This window comes from Zootoca vivipara, chromosome 3 (assembly GCF_965207765.1).
Source record: "Zootoca vivipara chromosome 3, rZooViv2.hap1.1, whole genome shotgun sequence".
Taxonomy (NCBI): Eukaryota; Metazoa; Chordata; class Lepidosauria; order Squamata; family Lacertidae; genus Zootoca; species Zootoca vivipara.
Genome location: NC_142586.1, coordinates 74,463,419 through 74,480,727, shown reverse-complemented (window position 1 = coordinate 74,480,727; position 17,309 = coordinate 74,463,419). Strand labels below are relative to the sequence as shown.

At 41.9% G+C, this 17,309-nt stretch overlaps 1 protein-coding gene across 1 annotated transcript in view; it reads left to right on the top strand.

Moving 5' to 3' along the window:
- NID1 (nidogen 1) overlaps positions 1–17,309 on the top strand; it is a 54,173-nt gene that overhangs the window by 21,887 nt on the left and 14,977 nt on the right. The window contains exons 9-15 of the mRNA XM_035108393.3: positions 553–696; positions 2,084–2,212; positions 7,259–7,402; positions 8,831–8,953; positions 12,596–12,811; positions 14,194–14,366; positions 16,974–17,100. Of these exons, the coding sequence (XP_034964284.3) occupies positions 553–696; positions 2,084–2,212; positions 7,259–7,402; positions 8,831–8,953; positions 12,596–12,811; positions 14,194–14,366; positions 16,974–17,100 (1,056 nt within the window). The remainder of the gene's footprint in view (positions 1–552; positions 697–2,083; positions 2,213–7,258; positions 7,403–8,830; positions 8,954–12,595; positions 12,812–14,193; positions 14,367–16,973; positions 17,101–17,309) is intronic.

Sequence of the window (17,309 nt, the reverse complement as noted above, 5' to 3'; positions counted from 1 at the left end):
CCACCAAAGAGGGAATGCATCCCTCAAACATAGAAATTGTTCCCTTCCCCTTCCATAGCTAGTACTGATTGAGAGTTCCTCTCTGTATATAATGAATAAACTTAGAAATGTTTATGATAATGGCTTTGGACTATTAGTGTTACATCTTTAGCATTTATTACTGTTATAGCCATGGTATTTGAAGGTTGTGTTTGTTTGTTTAAAGGAATCAGTTCTAGTGTCAAACTAGAGAAGTGTGTTTGAAAGCAATTGACCATGGAGAGTCTAAGCCAGGCATCCCCAAATTGCGGCCCTCCAGATGTTTTGGCCTACAACTCCCATGATCCCTAGCTAACAGGACCAGTGGTCAGGGATGATGGGAATTGTAGTCCAAAATATCTGGAGGGCCGAAGTTTGGGGATGCCTGGTCTAAGCTTTATGAGAAATGTTCTCCCAAGCCATGTATTCCCTGTCTGAAGGCCAGTCCTTGTAAATGTATAGTAGTATAGCAGTAGCAGTATTGAGATCATTACATGCATTCTCATTTTAATGTCTTCTGTGGCTTCTTGACAGATGGTACAGGTGATAAAAGCCGCAATCCCTGCTACACAGGGACTCACCAATGTGACACAAATGCAGTTTGTCGTCCAGGAACAGGCAATCAGTTTACCTGCGAATGTTCTGTGGGCTTCCGAGGAAACGGACGTACATGTTATGGTATGAAAATATATAGGAAAAAAATAAACTGACTTCCATAGAGTTTTCAAACAGCTGAACTCAAAGATGCTACAAGTGAATTCAGTTCAATATTTTCTTGGAACTTTTGAGTTCAGCTGCTTGATACCAACATCGCTATGGATCCACTAAAACATATCCCTAGGACATCTTCCTAAGTGACTTATTATCTTTCCATGAAACAGTGTCTAGCACAGAGCTTTCCTAACTGTGTGTCGCGACACATTAGTGTGTCGGCTGCAGTGTGTAGGTGTGTCACATGAACGCTCCCTGCACTCTTCCTGGGGTTGGAAAGGGGTTAGTTTAACCTCTGGTTTGCTAGTAAAACTTAATTACTGCATTGTGAAATGATGCAAAACTGAATTATTGTGTCGCAAAATGATGCATGTCCCAAAAGTCACCAACTTGAAAAGTTTGGAAAGCTCTGGTCTAGCAGAAAGACACACAAATTAATGAGGGTACTTGAGCCCCATTTCAACAGACTTAAAGGAGGACCTGCCCACCTTTGAGGGAAAAGGAGGTGGGAGTGGTTTTGAGCAGAAAAATAGCTGGAGAGGAAATAGTAAGGTAAAGGTAAATGTACCTCTGATTGTTAGGTCCAGTTGCGGACGACTCTGGGGTTGCGTGCTCATCTCACTCTATAGGTCAAGGGAGCCGGTGTTCAGACAGCTTCTGGGTCATGTGGCCAGCATGACTAGCCGCTTCTGGCGAACCAGAGCAGCTCACGGAAACACTGTTTACCTTCCTATCGGAAGGTATTTATCTACTTGCAGTTGACGTGCTTTCAAACTGCTAGGTGGGCAGGAGCAGGGACCGAGCAACGGGAGCTCACCCCGTCACAGGAATTCGAACTGCCGACCTTCTGATCGGCAAGCCCTAGGCTCTGTGGTTTAGACCACAGTGCCACCCGCGTCCCTCAATAAAGTAGCGTAATTCCTCTACAGTTCTTCCCGTCACGTTCACAGCATCCTGAGGCTACTTTATTAGAAATCAAATCAAATCAGGGGAATTTTTATCTACAACTTTGCATTGAATCTAGGTTGGACCATGTTGTTTCAATTCTAAATTACTGCACCAAGCTCTTAGGAATCGGCAGGTACAAATGAATCAACATACCAAACTGGCAGAGTAAGACACTGTGCACTTTATCACTTGTGCCTTGACATGTTACTTGGCAAATACTTTGAATCCTGCAATCAGAGGAGATTCATTTAAACAGGCTTTCAATATATAACTTTACTTCAGCTAAAATAGATGCCTAAGTTATACATATGTCATGGCCCTTCAGGAATTATATTAGTGACTTCTGTTGTACATTGCCTCTTTTTGTATATTAGTGACCTCTGTTGTACATTGCCTCTTTTTGTAGATATAGATGAATGCCAGGAGCAACCAACAGTGTGCGGTGACAATGCAGACTGTAATAATCAGCCAGGGACTTTCCGATGTGAATGTCTAGAGGGATATCAATTTTCAGCTGATGGGCGAACGTGTGTGGGTGAGTTTTAATTTTGGAAACTTTCTATTATTGTTACTAGGAAACTGAGATCTGATGGAGAACATATCAAACAGAAGTTATTTTTTAATACCTCCCTTAATTTGTTGGTTGCTTTTGTAAAAAAAAAAGTTTGTTTGTTTTAATCGAAAAATATCAGAAATGTAAAGAATGCTGTTCCTTGATTTGGGGAAGGCAATATTTAGGTTCTCTAAAGGATTATTATTGTATAGGCACTGCAGGCTTGGTCTGCTTTGGACATCATCCAAAGCATGCATCTGGTTTAAGCTAAGCCAGGGCCCTTTTTAACTCATGCAAAGTACTTGTTCTCCCCCTCAGTAGGGATGCCAGGTCCTGACCTAAATACTGCATGCTGTTCCAGGCCAGAAACTTAGCATCCTGGAATGGGCTCCCCCACTTTTGATCTGCATCACTGCAACAGTCCATTCTCTCATCCACAACTTGTTATGGGTCAGAGACGTATAGCAAACTGTAGAGGAGGCTGGGATGATTAGGCTCTAGTTGTACAGGAATAGAAGATACCATTCCTAAATGTTTTTTTTCTGAATGTTATCCAGAAGCATTAAAGCAAGGGTCAACAGACTAGAGTCAGGAGCTGGCTACCCCACTCCTCTCTTGAATCACCAGGCAACTTTTTTAAAAGTAAGCTATACAGTATATGTAAACAAAACAAAACAAACCCACCCCATGTGTGACATCACTTATAGTCAGGGCCGTCTTACCCATAGGTGCTAGGGGTGCAGGGCACCCGGGCGCCGGGCTCTCAGGGGCACCAGGCTGAGAGTCTGGGGCCTGAGAATTGAGTCTGGGGAAGAGCCCGCCCGTCGGTTGGAGTGCTGCAGTGGGCTCTTCTACTGCAGGCGGATCTGTGCCATGAGTTTGGGGGCGACCGAGCCAGCGAGACGCTGAGGCGGCCAGCTGGCTCCACCCTACTCTGGGACCGGGCAACCTGGTGGGGTGGGGCGCCAGGCGGATCTTTGCACCCCGGGGCCGCATATGCTTAAGACAGCCCTGCTTATAGTTAATATTTGAATACTGTGTTCTTTGCAACTGAGATTTCAAACATACGTATTAATGTATATGTATATTCATTTAAATCCAAAACCTGATTAAATCAATACCATTAAGAGTTTTTAAACTTTTGGGCTGAGGGGAATAAGTTCTACAAGCCTGAGATACCTATGCTGTCTTTTCCATTAATAGCATCCACTTATAGCATCTTATGTAAATAATTTTGGTAAGGAGTACTGAGGGGAAGATGAAAGACTTGTAAGTGCAGCTGATCCAATAATAAATGTCTTTAATATATGAAGACTCATGAAATACATGGCAAAGTTATGTAACATGAGAGGATTTGTGGAAGCTTTACACAGACAGCTTTGTAGGGTCTGCTAAACAACTGTATTAAATCTTTCCTTTCTTGCATTTAGTTGCTTAAACATCTGTTTGAAGGAAATTTGAGCTTGAGACTACAGCAAAGCATTTCCTGAATGCTTTACTTTCTTTCTCTTTCCCCCCAGAAGTAATTGGTTAGCTCACTCTTTTGCCAAAGATAGTGGATAACCGTCTAATAGTCTGGTTCTGTGCATGCTCACTTGGAAGAAAATTCAGTTCTGCCTCTATGGTTAGGCAAAGTGAGGTGAGTGCCTCAGGCGGCAGATGTTGGGGGCAGAAGTAGCAAAATCCCTTCCTGTTCCCCCTAAGCCCCATGACCATTTATCTCTTTTGGAAGACAGAGCTATGCATGTGACATGGCATGCCTTGCCCCCTCTTAAACTAGCCTGCAGCTTCAGGTGTGGTGGAGAGGACACTTATTTCACCTTTAGTGTTGAAGTAAGATTTAGCTGCCAGTTCTAGGACTGGCTCTGCTATTAGACAGAGTGAAGCAGCTGCCTTGAGCAGCACATAAAGCAAGGTGCAGAGCAGCAGTGATGTTTTGTAAAACAGAGCTGTGTGTGCCCTAAAGGCAGATATTCTGAGGGTTTAGTTCTGCAGGATGCTCTGTAGAGCAAGCTGTGAAGGCTGTTTTAGGCATTTTTAGCAAATTTTTAAAAATCAAAATCAAGCAAGGCTCTCCTTTTCAGTAAAATATAAAATAAAAAATTACATGAATTTTTGATTTAAGAATGGTATAAATATTTTTATTTCTGACATGGTTTGAATACAAAGTATCTCTATAATTATCTTAAATCCCAGATGTCAAAACTTAGCGGTGACTTGTTCAGTTTGGTATTGTTTTGTATTTGTTTAGAATTCATTCATCTGCCAATGTTTTTATATCTTACTGAGCTCCTGATGCGATTGCCAAATTACAATCTTTGGTCATTTTTGGCTTAGTTCTTAGTAAGGTAGTAAATCATTCTCTGTGAAACAGCAGATAATTCAACCAGCATTTGCGAGAGGCCTCCAGTGTTTGATTCTCCTTGCCTTGCAAATGTTGTCATTGTAGATCATTTCATTTCACAGCACCAGCCTTGGTTTGAGGGGAGGGGAGGAAGGGAAGTGCTGATATTAAGGTATTCAAACCTCTTTGCTGGCCTGCCAGCCAGAATGAGGAGATGACAGTACTTATCCCAGTAGCTTTTGAGATCATCAACCTTCTGGCTGTTCCATTGGGATTTGGAGGAATTGTGTTGCAGTGACTTCAGTCTTTCCTGGAGGTTCAGGTTCAGATGGTGGTGCTTGGTCGTTTGTTTCATCCCTTAGCCATTGGCCTATGGGGTGCCTTAGAGTGTTATCTTGTCCCCCATGCTGTTAAACTGGGGGGGACTTGTTTTATTTAAATTACTCCCTACCTAGTTCTTAAATGTATTGTAGAGGAAGGCTTGGCAGGCTCTGACTTTCTGCATTCTACTCAGGGTGGGCACGATAAGAAAGCTAGCCCTGCCCAGAATCTTGTTTCTCTTTCAGGTCCTTTGCCTTTCAGTTTTGTGTAATATCCTTACCTCTTGGTAATGCCTTCTTAATGGGTTTATTTTATGCTCCAAATAGCCCAGGTTAACCTCCTTGTTGTTGTAATATAAATCCAGCTTGGAAAGCTAAGGAGTCCCTCACTTACCGACATATTGTGATGCCTTTCAGCTTCAGCAAATGTCAGTAGGCTCTTCTGGGTTGCATGAGGCTAAACAACCTGAAGCTTAATCCAGATAAGATGGAAGTACTGTGGATAGGGAAACCCAACAAGCTTGGATAGTAGAATTCAACCAATCATCGATGGGGAAGTCAGACCTTACTATGGTCATTCAGGCATTAACAACTTCCAAAAGTGACTACTGCAATGTGCTCTCTTTGGGTTCCCTTTGAAGGCAGCTCAGAAACCACAGTTGGTGCAGAATACATCTGGCTTGCTTTTGGCCTGGCCAATTAGATTATATCATGCTGACACTTTATCAGTTGCACTGGTTGCCAGTACAATTCAAAGCCAAGTTAAAGTACTAGTGAAAACCTTTAAAGCTCTAAATGGCTTGGGATCAGGTTAGAGTCCACTTGCACCCATACCAGCCCTACTCATATCCTAAGACCTATGAAAGAGGGCATGTTGAGATGCCCAACAGTAAAAAGCTATTTGGCTGGTGGGCATAAGGAACAGGGCCTTTTCTGCAGAGGCCTCCCATTTCTAAAACTCAATTCCACAAGAAATCAGGAAGGGCCCCATTACTGAACTCTTTTTTTTTTTAAAAGAGCTCTAAAGACATACTTCCTTAGAATGGTCTTTGGGAATGAACATGTCAAGTTGGCACCTCAGTTAGACTGGCTGGACCAGGTGTACAGTGCTGGCTTTATGATACTTTAGTCTATGTTTGTAATCAGTCTCTTATTGTAATCAGAATCAGTAGTCTTATTACTGTATTTAATTAACATTGTTGATGTATTTTAGTGATTGTAAAATGCTTTGTGAGATGGTGGTTCTGAAGAGCAGTATATAAGTCATTTTAATAAAATCAATTGCCCACCCTGGGCCCCTTTGGGAGGAAGCATGGGATATAAATTAAATTAATTAATTTAAAATAATAATAGCAACTGTAATAGTAATAATAATACTACAGTATTGCACTATGAAAACATATGCTCTATTTCTGGGTTTGATTATTTTTTCTACTGAACCATATGGAATAGATTAAACTTCCAGAATCTAACTTTTGCACACAATGGGCAATGCTTGCAGTATTTGTTTTCTTCCTGAGAAATTCTGAATCATTGTTGTCTACTTCAAACAATGGAGGGAAGTAAAGAAAGCTAATAAGAGTTTGAAGAAGTGGTGTTGTTGAGGGGATTGTGGGAAAAATTTGACTCGAGAGAAAGCACAATGGAAGAAAACACTGATTTAATAATGAGAGAATAGTTAGCTGATAAGCTCGTGTAGAGTGAGGGGAAAAGATAAAAATGAATAAGGCAAAGTGAGTGAAGAGATCAGCTGAAGAACAGGACTTGCATCTTGAAGGTTGTGTAATTAACTAACTGAAGGGGCTATGAGGAAGAAAGGACAGCAATTTGAAGTTTATTTGTGTCCCCATACATCAAGGAAAGTGCAAATTTTGTTGCCACTGAAGAGCATAAAAACAAGAGAAAGGAATAATCTTCCGTGTCTCCTAGGCATGTAGTTTGGGGAACAGGCCATTTCCTTTGTATATAATGGTCTATCCCTCACCGTATGCCCAGGAGACAGGGAGGATAACTTGTACAGTTAACAAGGATGGATGGAAGAGAGCTGTTAGGTGAAAAAAATAATATGGGAAAGTGTTGAAACTAATAGATTTGAAGGACAAAATACAATTTAACTACTGCTGGCAATAGGATTGTCTCGGAATACCCCAAACAGCTTTCAAGTAATGCTTGGGCTGTTGACAATTAGTGTGATTTCCACCTCCAAATTTTCAGTGTGCAGAGATGTAAAATGTTACATATTCTTAGCATAGTGTTAGTTTTTATGCTAGAACTACAGGTAACTGAAAATATTAGTTCTAGTTTGATTTTTGTTTCATTTCCCTCTGTTCAAAAAATATTAAAGTGAGTGTTCCTACCTTGCAGCTGTTGAACGTGTCGTCAATCATTGTGTGACGGGAACACACACTTGTGACATCCCTCAGCGTGCTCGCTGCATATATTCCGGTGGTTCTTCTTATATCTGTGCATGTTTACCAGGCTTCTCTGGGGACGGACGTTCCTGCGAGGGTAAGTGGCACCATGTTCCCCCCCCTTCTGTCTTGTCCTTGGAGAACTATGTACAGCTTGGTTATCTGACCCTCAATAATTTGTTTTCGCTTTTTTGCTTTCTGTAATAATTTTTTGAGTTGGAAATCTAAAACCAGAATAAAGCAGAGTTTCCACACTGTCTTCAGTACACACACTTTCTCCACATTTTAATCTTTTCTAAAAGCCTCTTTTTACTAGTGTTGTTTGCTGGCATTCATATGGAAATCATAGCTGCCAAGTCTCCCGTTTTTTGCGGGAAACCCCCGTATTTTAAACCGTTTCCCGCTGGCAGCCCAGATTGGAAAAAATCCCATGAATCCCCCGGATTTCCTACCTGCCAGGGAGCTGAGGGAGGCTCCATTTTGGGTCCTGGTGCTGCCCGATTTCCGGTGCCCAGACATGGTTAGCGTTGCACCGGAAGTCGCTTCTACGCGTGTCCAGACATGCATAGAAGCGACCTCCAGTGCCGCTCCGCCCATGCCTGGGCACCGAAAATCGGGCAGAGCGGCACCGGAAGTCGCTTCTACTCATGTCCAGACATGCGTAGAAGCGACTTCCGGTGCTGCGCTACCCATGTATGGGCACCGGAAATCGGGCGCCGCGGGCACCGGAAGTTGCTTCTATGCATGTCCAGACATGTGTAGAAGCGACATTCCGGTGCCGCGCCGCTGCTTATCCCGCATTTTTCAGCAGGAGACTTGGCAGCTATGATGGAAATGTTGCTATTCCCAAATGCTTGTGACTATCCTAAATCGCAGAAATAAACAAATGGATAGTGATAATATTCATGTTTATGAGATGCATCTTAAATTGTCAGCATCCTCATTTGCATATCAACAGTTAAAAGATTTCTGATATTTAGTGTACCATTTATAAAGGTCATCTGACTGCACATATCATAAAGTAATTTTTTAGCGGAAAATGCACTGGAAAATGCACACAGTGTTGTTTTCCCAAGCTACCTATATCACATTGAGCCCTTTCCTCTCCTAACATGGTTGTCCTAGTTTAGGTTACCCTAGTTTAGCGCATGGTGTGTCCAGTAGATTATCTCCTTGTCCTTTTGGCAGTCTGGTTGGCTTGTTGTGATTCTATGCTTTGGAACCAACTGCCCAACCTAAAATCTGATCATGTATAAAACATTGCTTATGAAACTCAAAACATCAGATGTTTGAATGGTGAGTCAACGGATACTTAAACTCATTATATCATTAAATTTTGACCAATATGTGTGGTCATAGCTGCCCAACATCTTGGCTGAATGAGATGTTTGTCTCATGGTAGCATATGAAAAAGGATTCAGGTCCAGGTCCTTGTAACAGAGGATGTAAGGCTGGCCTACATGCATATTTTTCAGTTCCTTAAAAGGAGTGCATCTTATAATATAGTCTTTCTTTTCTTTTATAGATGAAGATGAATGTAAGCTGAGCCGCTGTCATCCGGATGCTTACTGCTATAACACACAAGGGTCCTTCAGCTGCCAGTGTAAGGAAGGTTATCGTGGGGATGGTTTCCAGTGTGTGACAGGAGGTAAATAAATGTTATTTTCTAAAAAATCCTAGCAGAAGCAAACTGTTGATAGACAGCATGGTGGAATGCCATTAAATGAACAGAAGTTGTTTAACAACTGTGTACTCTGATTTTTTTATTATAAAAAAAACCTGAATTATTTGATCAAGCAGTGATTATTTTATATGGCGCTTTCCAGCGTTTATCAAGATTCCCTTTTAACTTTAAGACTTTTTACAGTTAAATCATTTATATGTCAACTCAGAAATCAGGCCTATTGAATTTAATGAGATATGTTCTAAAGTGAGTATAGTATTTCAGTTGGGAATCACACGTTTTTGAAAATTAAGCCTTGCATAAATTCTGGCTTGTTTTCTGAGTTAAATATCTCCTTTGTCAGCTTATGATTTTAGCTAATACATACTGGAATTTTGTGTAAGGAGCGCTAAGAGCTACGTAAGTGCATATATCTCTAATCTGATCAGTTGGTGCAATAGAAAATATTCTATGCTATTTATAAGACTATCACATTCACTCCAGAAAGATGAGTGTTCTCTCTTCCATTTTGCTATTTGTTTTGCTGGAAAATGCTACTTTCCTCTACTGTGAACTTGTTTGGAAGTAATGCTGTAATTTTGCTTTGCGTTGTTTTGCTAATTATGTTAGATTTCCTTTTGGGTTGTAACTTCATTATTTTGAATTAAGATTGTGTTATCATATGGATTTCCTTCTCTGAATGAGAAGCCATGGGCATAAATCAGAATAGGGCATTAGGTTTTGGTTTTGTTTGCATTGTGTTGTGCATATTTATAATTGGTCTGCAAATCAATCAATCAATAAAGCACATCACTGCTCGAAGGATCATGGCTGGAACTTGGGGTGATGGATGTTGAATTTTGGAGAAAGAGACAATGTCCTTTTTCATGTGAGAGGTAAGTATAGATAGAAAGGAAGGAGGTGATTTCAAGGGAAGAGAGAGAGGATGCTTTATCCCCTAATTCCTATCCCTTTCTGACAGATGAAAATTGTGACATGTAGTGGTTGACAAATAACCTGCAGCATGTGTGTAATCTAGCAGAGCAATCCATACCACTAATAGGAACTGTATGTTATTTCTTGGTCCAATACAAGGATACAAAACAAAGTTGGCCATAAGTAATTAGGTTTGAGGGATTCAGATAAAATGAGGTTCTATTCTTCGTTATGCAAATTTTCACTTCTTTGGAATGTCAAGAGCAGTCTTATAAACAGACAGCCTTATACTAGAGTACCTAGGATCAGATATAAGTTGATTTATACAGGTGGAATGCAACAGCTGGTATGGTGCCAGTGCCCAAATAAAGCTTGAACATGGCACTGTCACAGAATCAGTCCTATGGAGTACTCTATTGGTAAGAATTTCTGTCAGCTGCTCATTGATGCTCTGGACGTTGAGGATGGGAAAGAGAGAGGCCCTGTATGGCCCTGTTTTCACAGCAGCCTAACAGCTGTTCTGTCCCAGTAGAAGAAAGAAAACCTGTTCCTGTCTCTTTCAGCATGTTTGGTTTTTGTAGTTAAGGAATAGAACATAGTGTTTCCTCTGGGAAGAGCCATCCAGCTTCGCCTTGCTAACTATATACTATTTTGCTGCAGTCATAAATGTCACTGAAGCTATTGTGGGCCTATGAGACTATATGTTCTACAGCGTCTGTGTTGTCAACACACACACACACACACACACACACACACACACACACACTTCATGTATTCAGGTACCACTTTCAGCATCTCTAAATTAAGCTAGGGAATTTTATTCTGCAAATACAGTATTGTAATAGTTTTTACACAGCAAATCTGCTCCTTGAAGTAGTTGTGGAAGTTGCCTGCAATTTTACATAGGTTCATCACATAGCAATAGAGTTCCTGGTGTAAGCAGCGGCATTCCAGCAGCTATGAAGAATGTCTGTACTTCATTATTCCCTCACGCTCCATTGTTTCATTACAAAAAGAAACAGATGTCCAAAACTTGTCACCCCTTCATCTCCCGTAGAATGTCTTTACCAAACAGAAACAAACCCAGACTCTCTGGCTAGGGACTATGACCAATAAAAATCATTCACTGAAATTGTTAATGTGGGTAATGTAGTTCACATGGGAAGTGCACTGGTGGCAAAAGTCCGTATCCTGTTTGTAGGACTCCATGACTGAAGCAGCATTAAATGGATTGCACTAACAGCCTCCTAATGGTGAGGTGTTAATCTGCCTTTCTTTGAAACCACATAGGAGCATCACCTAAAACAGGGGTGGCCAACTCCCAAGAGACTGTGATCTACTCACAGAGTTAAAAACTGGCAGTGATCTACCCTCTTTTTGGGGGGTTGGGTCAAAGTTGTTGAGTTTTTTCAGGGAGAAGGTAAAATGTTGAGCTTTTTTAGGGGAGCCACAGTTGTTAAGCTTCTTTGGGGGGGAGCCAATTATTAGATCATGATCTACCTGTTGGACATGCCTGACCTAAAACATCACCTAAACCACAAAAGACTTTTTGGGGCAACCTTCAGCTACCTGATCACAGGTGGTGGGGGGTAATAGACTGGATCAGTGCACACATTGTGGACATTGTGTGTAGCATATGGTGGCTGAACTTGGCAGTTGTGCCCATAATCATAGCAAAATATAAACAGTAAAATCCCGTGGTAGCATTAAAGTTGTCATGTATACATGGCAAGTCACTTCACAGAACCTGCTCACCATGTGATGACGGCTAGAGAATGGAGTGTTTTTCTAAATGCCATCTGTGTAGTGTCCTACCGTTCATTTGAAACATTTGCTGCAACCTTAGTAAATGCATTGTGGCTTAGATTTTGGCTTGCCTAAACAATGGGATTCATCCTGCTCCTCCCCCTCCAGCAGCTTCTAAGATCAGTCCTCTGATGTTTTACTTTTTAGCACTATTTCAACTGCTACTGATTATTAAATAACAAAGCTGGAGCTTTTTCCGTTCACAAGGCCTGCAGTAACCCAAGAAACCACATTAATGGATACAGCATATTTTAGAAGCCCTTTCTACAGCTCTGAAGTGCTTCTGGGCTGCCCTTGTGTTTGCTCTAAGATTCTACAGAGGGTCACATGTGGTTCTTCTGCCCCACGCCAGCCTCATTTCTGCTAAACCATTGGTGGTACAAAGGACAAGAATTGAAAATGTCATTAGTTGTGCAACTTTCTTACTGACATTTAGGGTTAGATGCAAGGGGACAGAGAGGGATTACGCTGTGCTGGTGCAGGTTGGCTGCACATTTGCACCTGGCTGCAGAAAAGCAGCATTTGCAGCTGAGTCTTCATTGCCTGACTTTGTTATCCAGACAGCTGTGTTATGTAAAGTTTCTGTGTGCCTACAGTGCTTGCACAGTGTTAAGTGAGAAACCACCTCCCACAACTTACTGGAAAGGGATAGGAGTTCATCTCCCTGCCCCTGATCACACTTCAAAGTGCTGGCCAGCTGTTGGAAAACCACCTTAACTGCCATTTCTAATGCAACCTGTATGAGCTTCATTCCACCTTGCAGAACTCAGGGGCAGCAAATTTGGCTAATATATGTTGGCTAGAATCACCTGCATGTAGAACATCATAGAAATGAGATGTTAAATTCACCTTTTTTTCTTTTTTTGTTTTGTCTCTTATTTTCAGAACTAGAAAAGACAAAATGTCAGCGAGAACAAGAACAAATTTTGGCTTTTGGTCCAAGAGGAGCCAGGCCAGTTGGCTTCTTTGTTCCTCAGTGTGATGTCTATGGGAACTATTTGCCAACTCAATGCCACTCCAGCACTGGGTATTGCTGGTGTGTAGACAGAGATGGGAATGAGATTGATGGTACCAAAAGTGGTCCAGGGATTCGACCTCCATGTAAGTTAAGTTGCACCTAAGCCATTAAGCTTTCGAACTGTTAGGTTGGCAGGAGCTGGGACCGAGCAACGGGAGCTCACCCCGTCGCGGGGATTCGAACCACCGACTTTCCGATCGGCAAGCCATGTTCAAAGTGGTGACATAATGAAGCAAGTAATAGCTATTATAGCCTTCTAAATAAATCAAAAAATGTTTCTAGCCTGCTTGCCCACAGTATGACTCTGTTAGTCATGTGGGTTCCCCCTACCCCCAAAAGGGCAACAAGCCAGAGCTATCGACAGTGACTTGCAAATTATATGGTGATATTCATAAATAGAAAGGATGTTTATACAATGAATAGTGTGGCATTCCTATAATATGTTCCATATGGATGCTCCTTTTAGAGAGTGCCCAAACTACAACTGATCCACAGTACAGCTATTAGGTGTTGGTTGTTTTAGGATGCACGAAGCACATAATGCCAGTTGTACAAAAAAGAAAAACAACTACCAGACTTTTAGAGGACATCTGAAGGCAGCCCTGGTTTAGGGAAGCTTTTAATCTTTAAGAAATTAGCATATTTTAATATTTCTGTTGGAAGCAGCCCAGAGTGGCTAGGGAAACCCAGCCAGATGGGCGGGGTATAAAAATAAATTATTATTATTATTATTATTACTATTATTATTATTATTATTATTATTATTATTTTACAATATCATCGCTGGCTTCCGTGCCCAGTGGCCCTAGAATTATGTTGACACTGTGCCTGTCCTTTCTGGTTTTATTAATATGTCAGAACCATGGACAGTAATGGAAATAACTTCAGTATTTGGTGGTGTAACATGAGCAGCAGGAATGAGAAGCAGCCCTAAATGAAAGAAATATAGAAGGCTCTGCCTTACAATTGGTTGTTCTTTATACCCATAAAACATGAACCTGGTAAGGCTAAGCACTTTTAAAACCTCATTAGTTTAATTGAAAGAGACATGCAGTATAATTCTGTGCACCTTTATTCATAAGCAAGTCCTTAGATGTCAGTGCATTCCAGGGCTGGCCCGAGACATTTTGGCACCTGAGGCAAACCTTAAAATGACACCTCCCCATGAGAGATACATCCCTTGGCGGCCAGATCTGATGCCCCTTTGGATCCTGCAGCCTGAGGCAGCTGCCTTACCTTGCCCCATGAGTGGGCTGGCCCTGGTGAGTCCTAAGCAGTGTTGCATAGGATTGCTGTCTCAAGCATGTTCTTAACATCATTTGAAATATGTAGCACTTAAATGCGCTAAGCGTTGGCTGGATTGTATCCAGTTTATATTAGAGTAATCTTGCCTTGCAGATGCAGTTTGACCTTATTGTGTTTGCGCAATCCTGACTGCGTGTGCTTTCTATCATTTGTCAACAAGGTCTGGGCACAGTTGCTCCTCCTGTTACAGTTGGACCCCCTGTAAAACCAGATACCATTCCTCTGCCTCCAGGAACACACTTACTCATTGCTCAGAGTGGAAAGATTGACCATGTCCCCCTGGATGGGAATGACATGAGGAAATCAGATGCAAAAGCTTTGCTGTATGTGCCAGTAAGTATCCCCTGAACTTGGTGTAGTAATTTGCATTAGTGAAAACTGAGGTTTTTAGCTGAAGAGTTATACTACAGAAAAAATAACACTTCAGATCAATATCAGGAACAGTCAGATGACTTAATATCCTTTGGGTTTTGCTGATTTTCCTTTCTTACTGATGTTTTGTTTTTATTTTTTTTATTTTAGATTAGGCTGCAGCTGCTGAGGAAGGTGGGGGAGGGATAAAGATTCTGAAATTTTGAAGCTGGGGTCACAATTCTTTTTGTATTAACTAAGAGAGGTCCCCAGAGAAATGTGTGCTCCTGTTGCACAATATTTTTACAGCCTTCCCTGCTTCAGTGATAGCGTCTCAGGACTATTATAAACAAACTTGTACTGTATTTATAGCAAATTTATTGGCTTTCTAAGCAAGTCAAAACTCCCATCAAACTTTCCAGTGTTTAAAACATTGTTTGACATTCTTAGATTTTAGTTGCTCATGCTGGCTGGCTATAATAGTTTATGTGGGTTTTAAACATTCTCCACTGAGCTCCCCCTTTATCTTCCTCTCCTTGATATTCTCTTCTTCCTTCTGCTCTAAATTTTATAATATGTCCTGATGACTTCCTGTGCTCTGGTCAGGCTCCTATACTCTTCCATGTGTTTCTTTTCCAGCTGTTTCCTTATGCCTGACACCAGCGGGCAAGTAAGTCTGTTTCCCACTTTTCACCTTCTCTTACTGTTGTATGAAGCCTTTTGCTATGCAATGTCTCTCTAATTTTGCCACATGTCTTCTGATTCTTACACTTTTTTTATCCATAGTGATTTCACATCCCCTGTTCATTCTCAGTATTCTAATTAGATATTCTAATTGTATTTGTGGGTATTTCTCCCATCCTGTTGTGGGAGTTGCATATGAGAGTAGCCAAAAGATGCAAGGAAACATTGTGGAGCTTAGTGTGGTTGAATGATGCAAAGTTGTAACAGTGACAAGTCTGGATATGTAAAGACAGGAAATGACAACTGTCATCACAATGAAATTGGGGGAGGGGGGATCTCTATAACATTATAGAATTCCTGCAAGTAAAAATGAGGATAGTGAAACTAAAATAAGTTTATGCCAATGTAAACATGTGCACATGATTTTGTTTGACACGTTTGTGGATCATTCAAAAGTAAACCTGTCAGTGTCTGCCTACCACTTGTAATTTGTGCTTATAAAACACTCAAGGCATTGACCCATCTATCCCTTATGGCAGTGGTTTTCAACCTGTGTGCCGTGGGCAACACTGGTCCCTCTTTCCTTCCCTCCCTCCTCTGATGCCCTCTCGTGTCTCTGCCTCCCAAAGGCTTGGACAGCTTTTCGTTGCAACAGCCCTGGCTACAAGCTCCCCAAGCAAATGATGCCTCTGGGACTGGCCAGGGGGTACTTCCCAGGCCCCTGTGGGGCAGTGTAAGGAGGCACCTCTCTTTGGGGCAAAGGTGGCAGCGGCAACTGCCCAGAGGACTCTCAAGGAGAGGGAAGAGGAGAGGAGGCTGAGGGAACACTCCACAGGGGAGGGTGTTCGAAAAAGGGTGAGAGGTTGTCAGCTGTGCAAGCAAGGGGTAACATAGCTGGGCTCCTGAGCCCCACAGGGGTGCTGCAGAAAGAATGTAGTTGGTCAAGGAAGCCGTGGACTCAAAAAGTTTGAAAACCTCTGCCTTATGGTATACTCTTAACCAGCAGCTGCTCTTGAAAGCCTCAGTCAGAGGCAACTTTCCCATTCCCGTGACCTGAGATCCTTTTTAACTAGAGACTGAACCATGAAAAGCATGCATTCTGTCACTGAATCACAGTCCTTCCTGTACCACTGGAAAAAATACCAATATTCATAATATGCTAGCTGAACACACATTTTGGATCCAAAGTATAGAGCTTGATCCAAGGAACTGAGTAGGAGGGAAATAGTTGCTAGTGCTGTTCTGCAGATGCTTGCAAGAGATTTCACCCAGTGCTATAATAGGCTAGTACTTTACCAATTCTCTTGTTTCTGCTTGTATAAGACCTTGCACAAATCGTGGCATAAACCTTCCAATGTCTTTGGATTTAGCTTCCCTTTTTCAGTGCAGCAGCAGCTAACTTGGGGCCGTGGACATGCTGTTGAACTCAAACTCTCAACCAGAATGGCCAATGGTCACAGATGTTGGGGAGTTTTAGTCCAACGTCTGGAGTGTCGCAGATTGTTAATCACTGCTGTGCTGCGTCCATGAGCGGAAGGCTACACTTGGCTCCAGTACACAGATTATTAGCTGAAGCAATCATTCTCTGCTGCTGCTTCAGATTATTTTCTGCCTGCACTGAAGGTGGGCCTGAACCATTAAATGAGATGCCCCCCCTTTCCAACTGCTATGATGCTGTTAGCTTTTGCTGCTAGCTGATGCCTTCTTATACTGTACCTTGAGTTTTGCCAGCTTACATTGGATCCTTTAGGTATGTTTTATCACTAGGCTTTAACATGCACCCTTTCCCTAAATACAATGTGCTATAATCTAGGTGTTTTGACTGATCTAATGCCTAACCATTTCTTCTAAAGAATTGGAAACATGATGTATTTTGAGACTTGTAATAGTTTCACCAACTTGCAGGATAAAGTTGTTATTGGAGTCGCTTACGACTGCTTGGAGAAGATGGTTTATTGGACAGACATAAGCAGCCCATCTATCAGCAGAGCAAGCCTGGGTGGAGGAGAGCCAGTATCCATTATAAAAACAGGTAGGAGGACTGTGTAGATTTCTTCTTCACAATATTTTTTTTCCAGCGGCAGGGCTCCCACAGAGAATCTTCATGGCCATACTTTCTATTGCTCTCAAGTGTTGAAAGGTATATTGGGGGGGGGGAGTGTCTGAGAGTGGAGTCCTAACCCTCCCTGTTGATGGCTGAGGCACATTTAGGATGGTGCACAGATTCCTCCCCACCAGTGC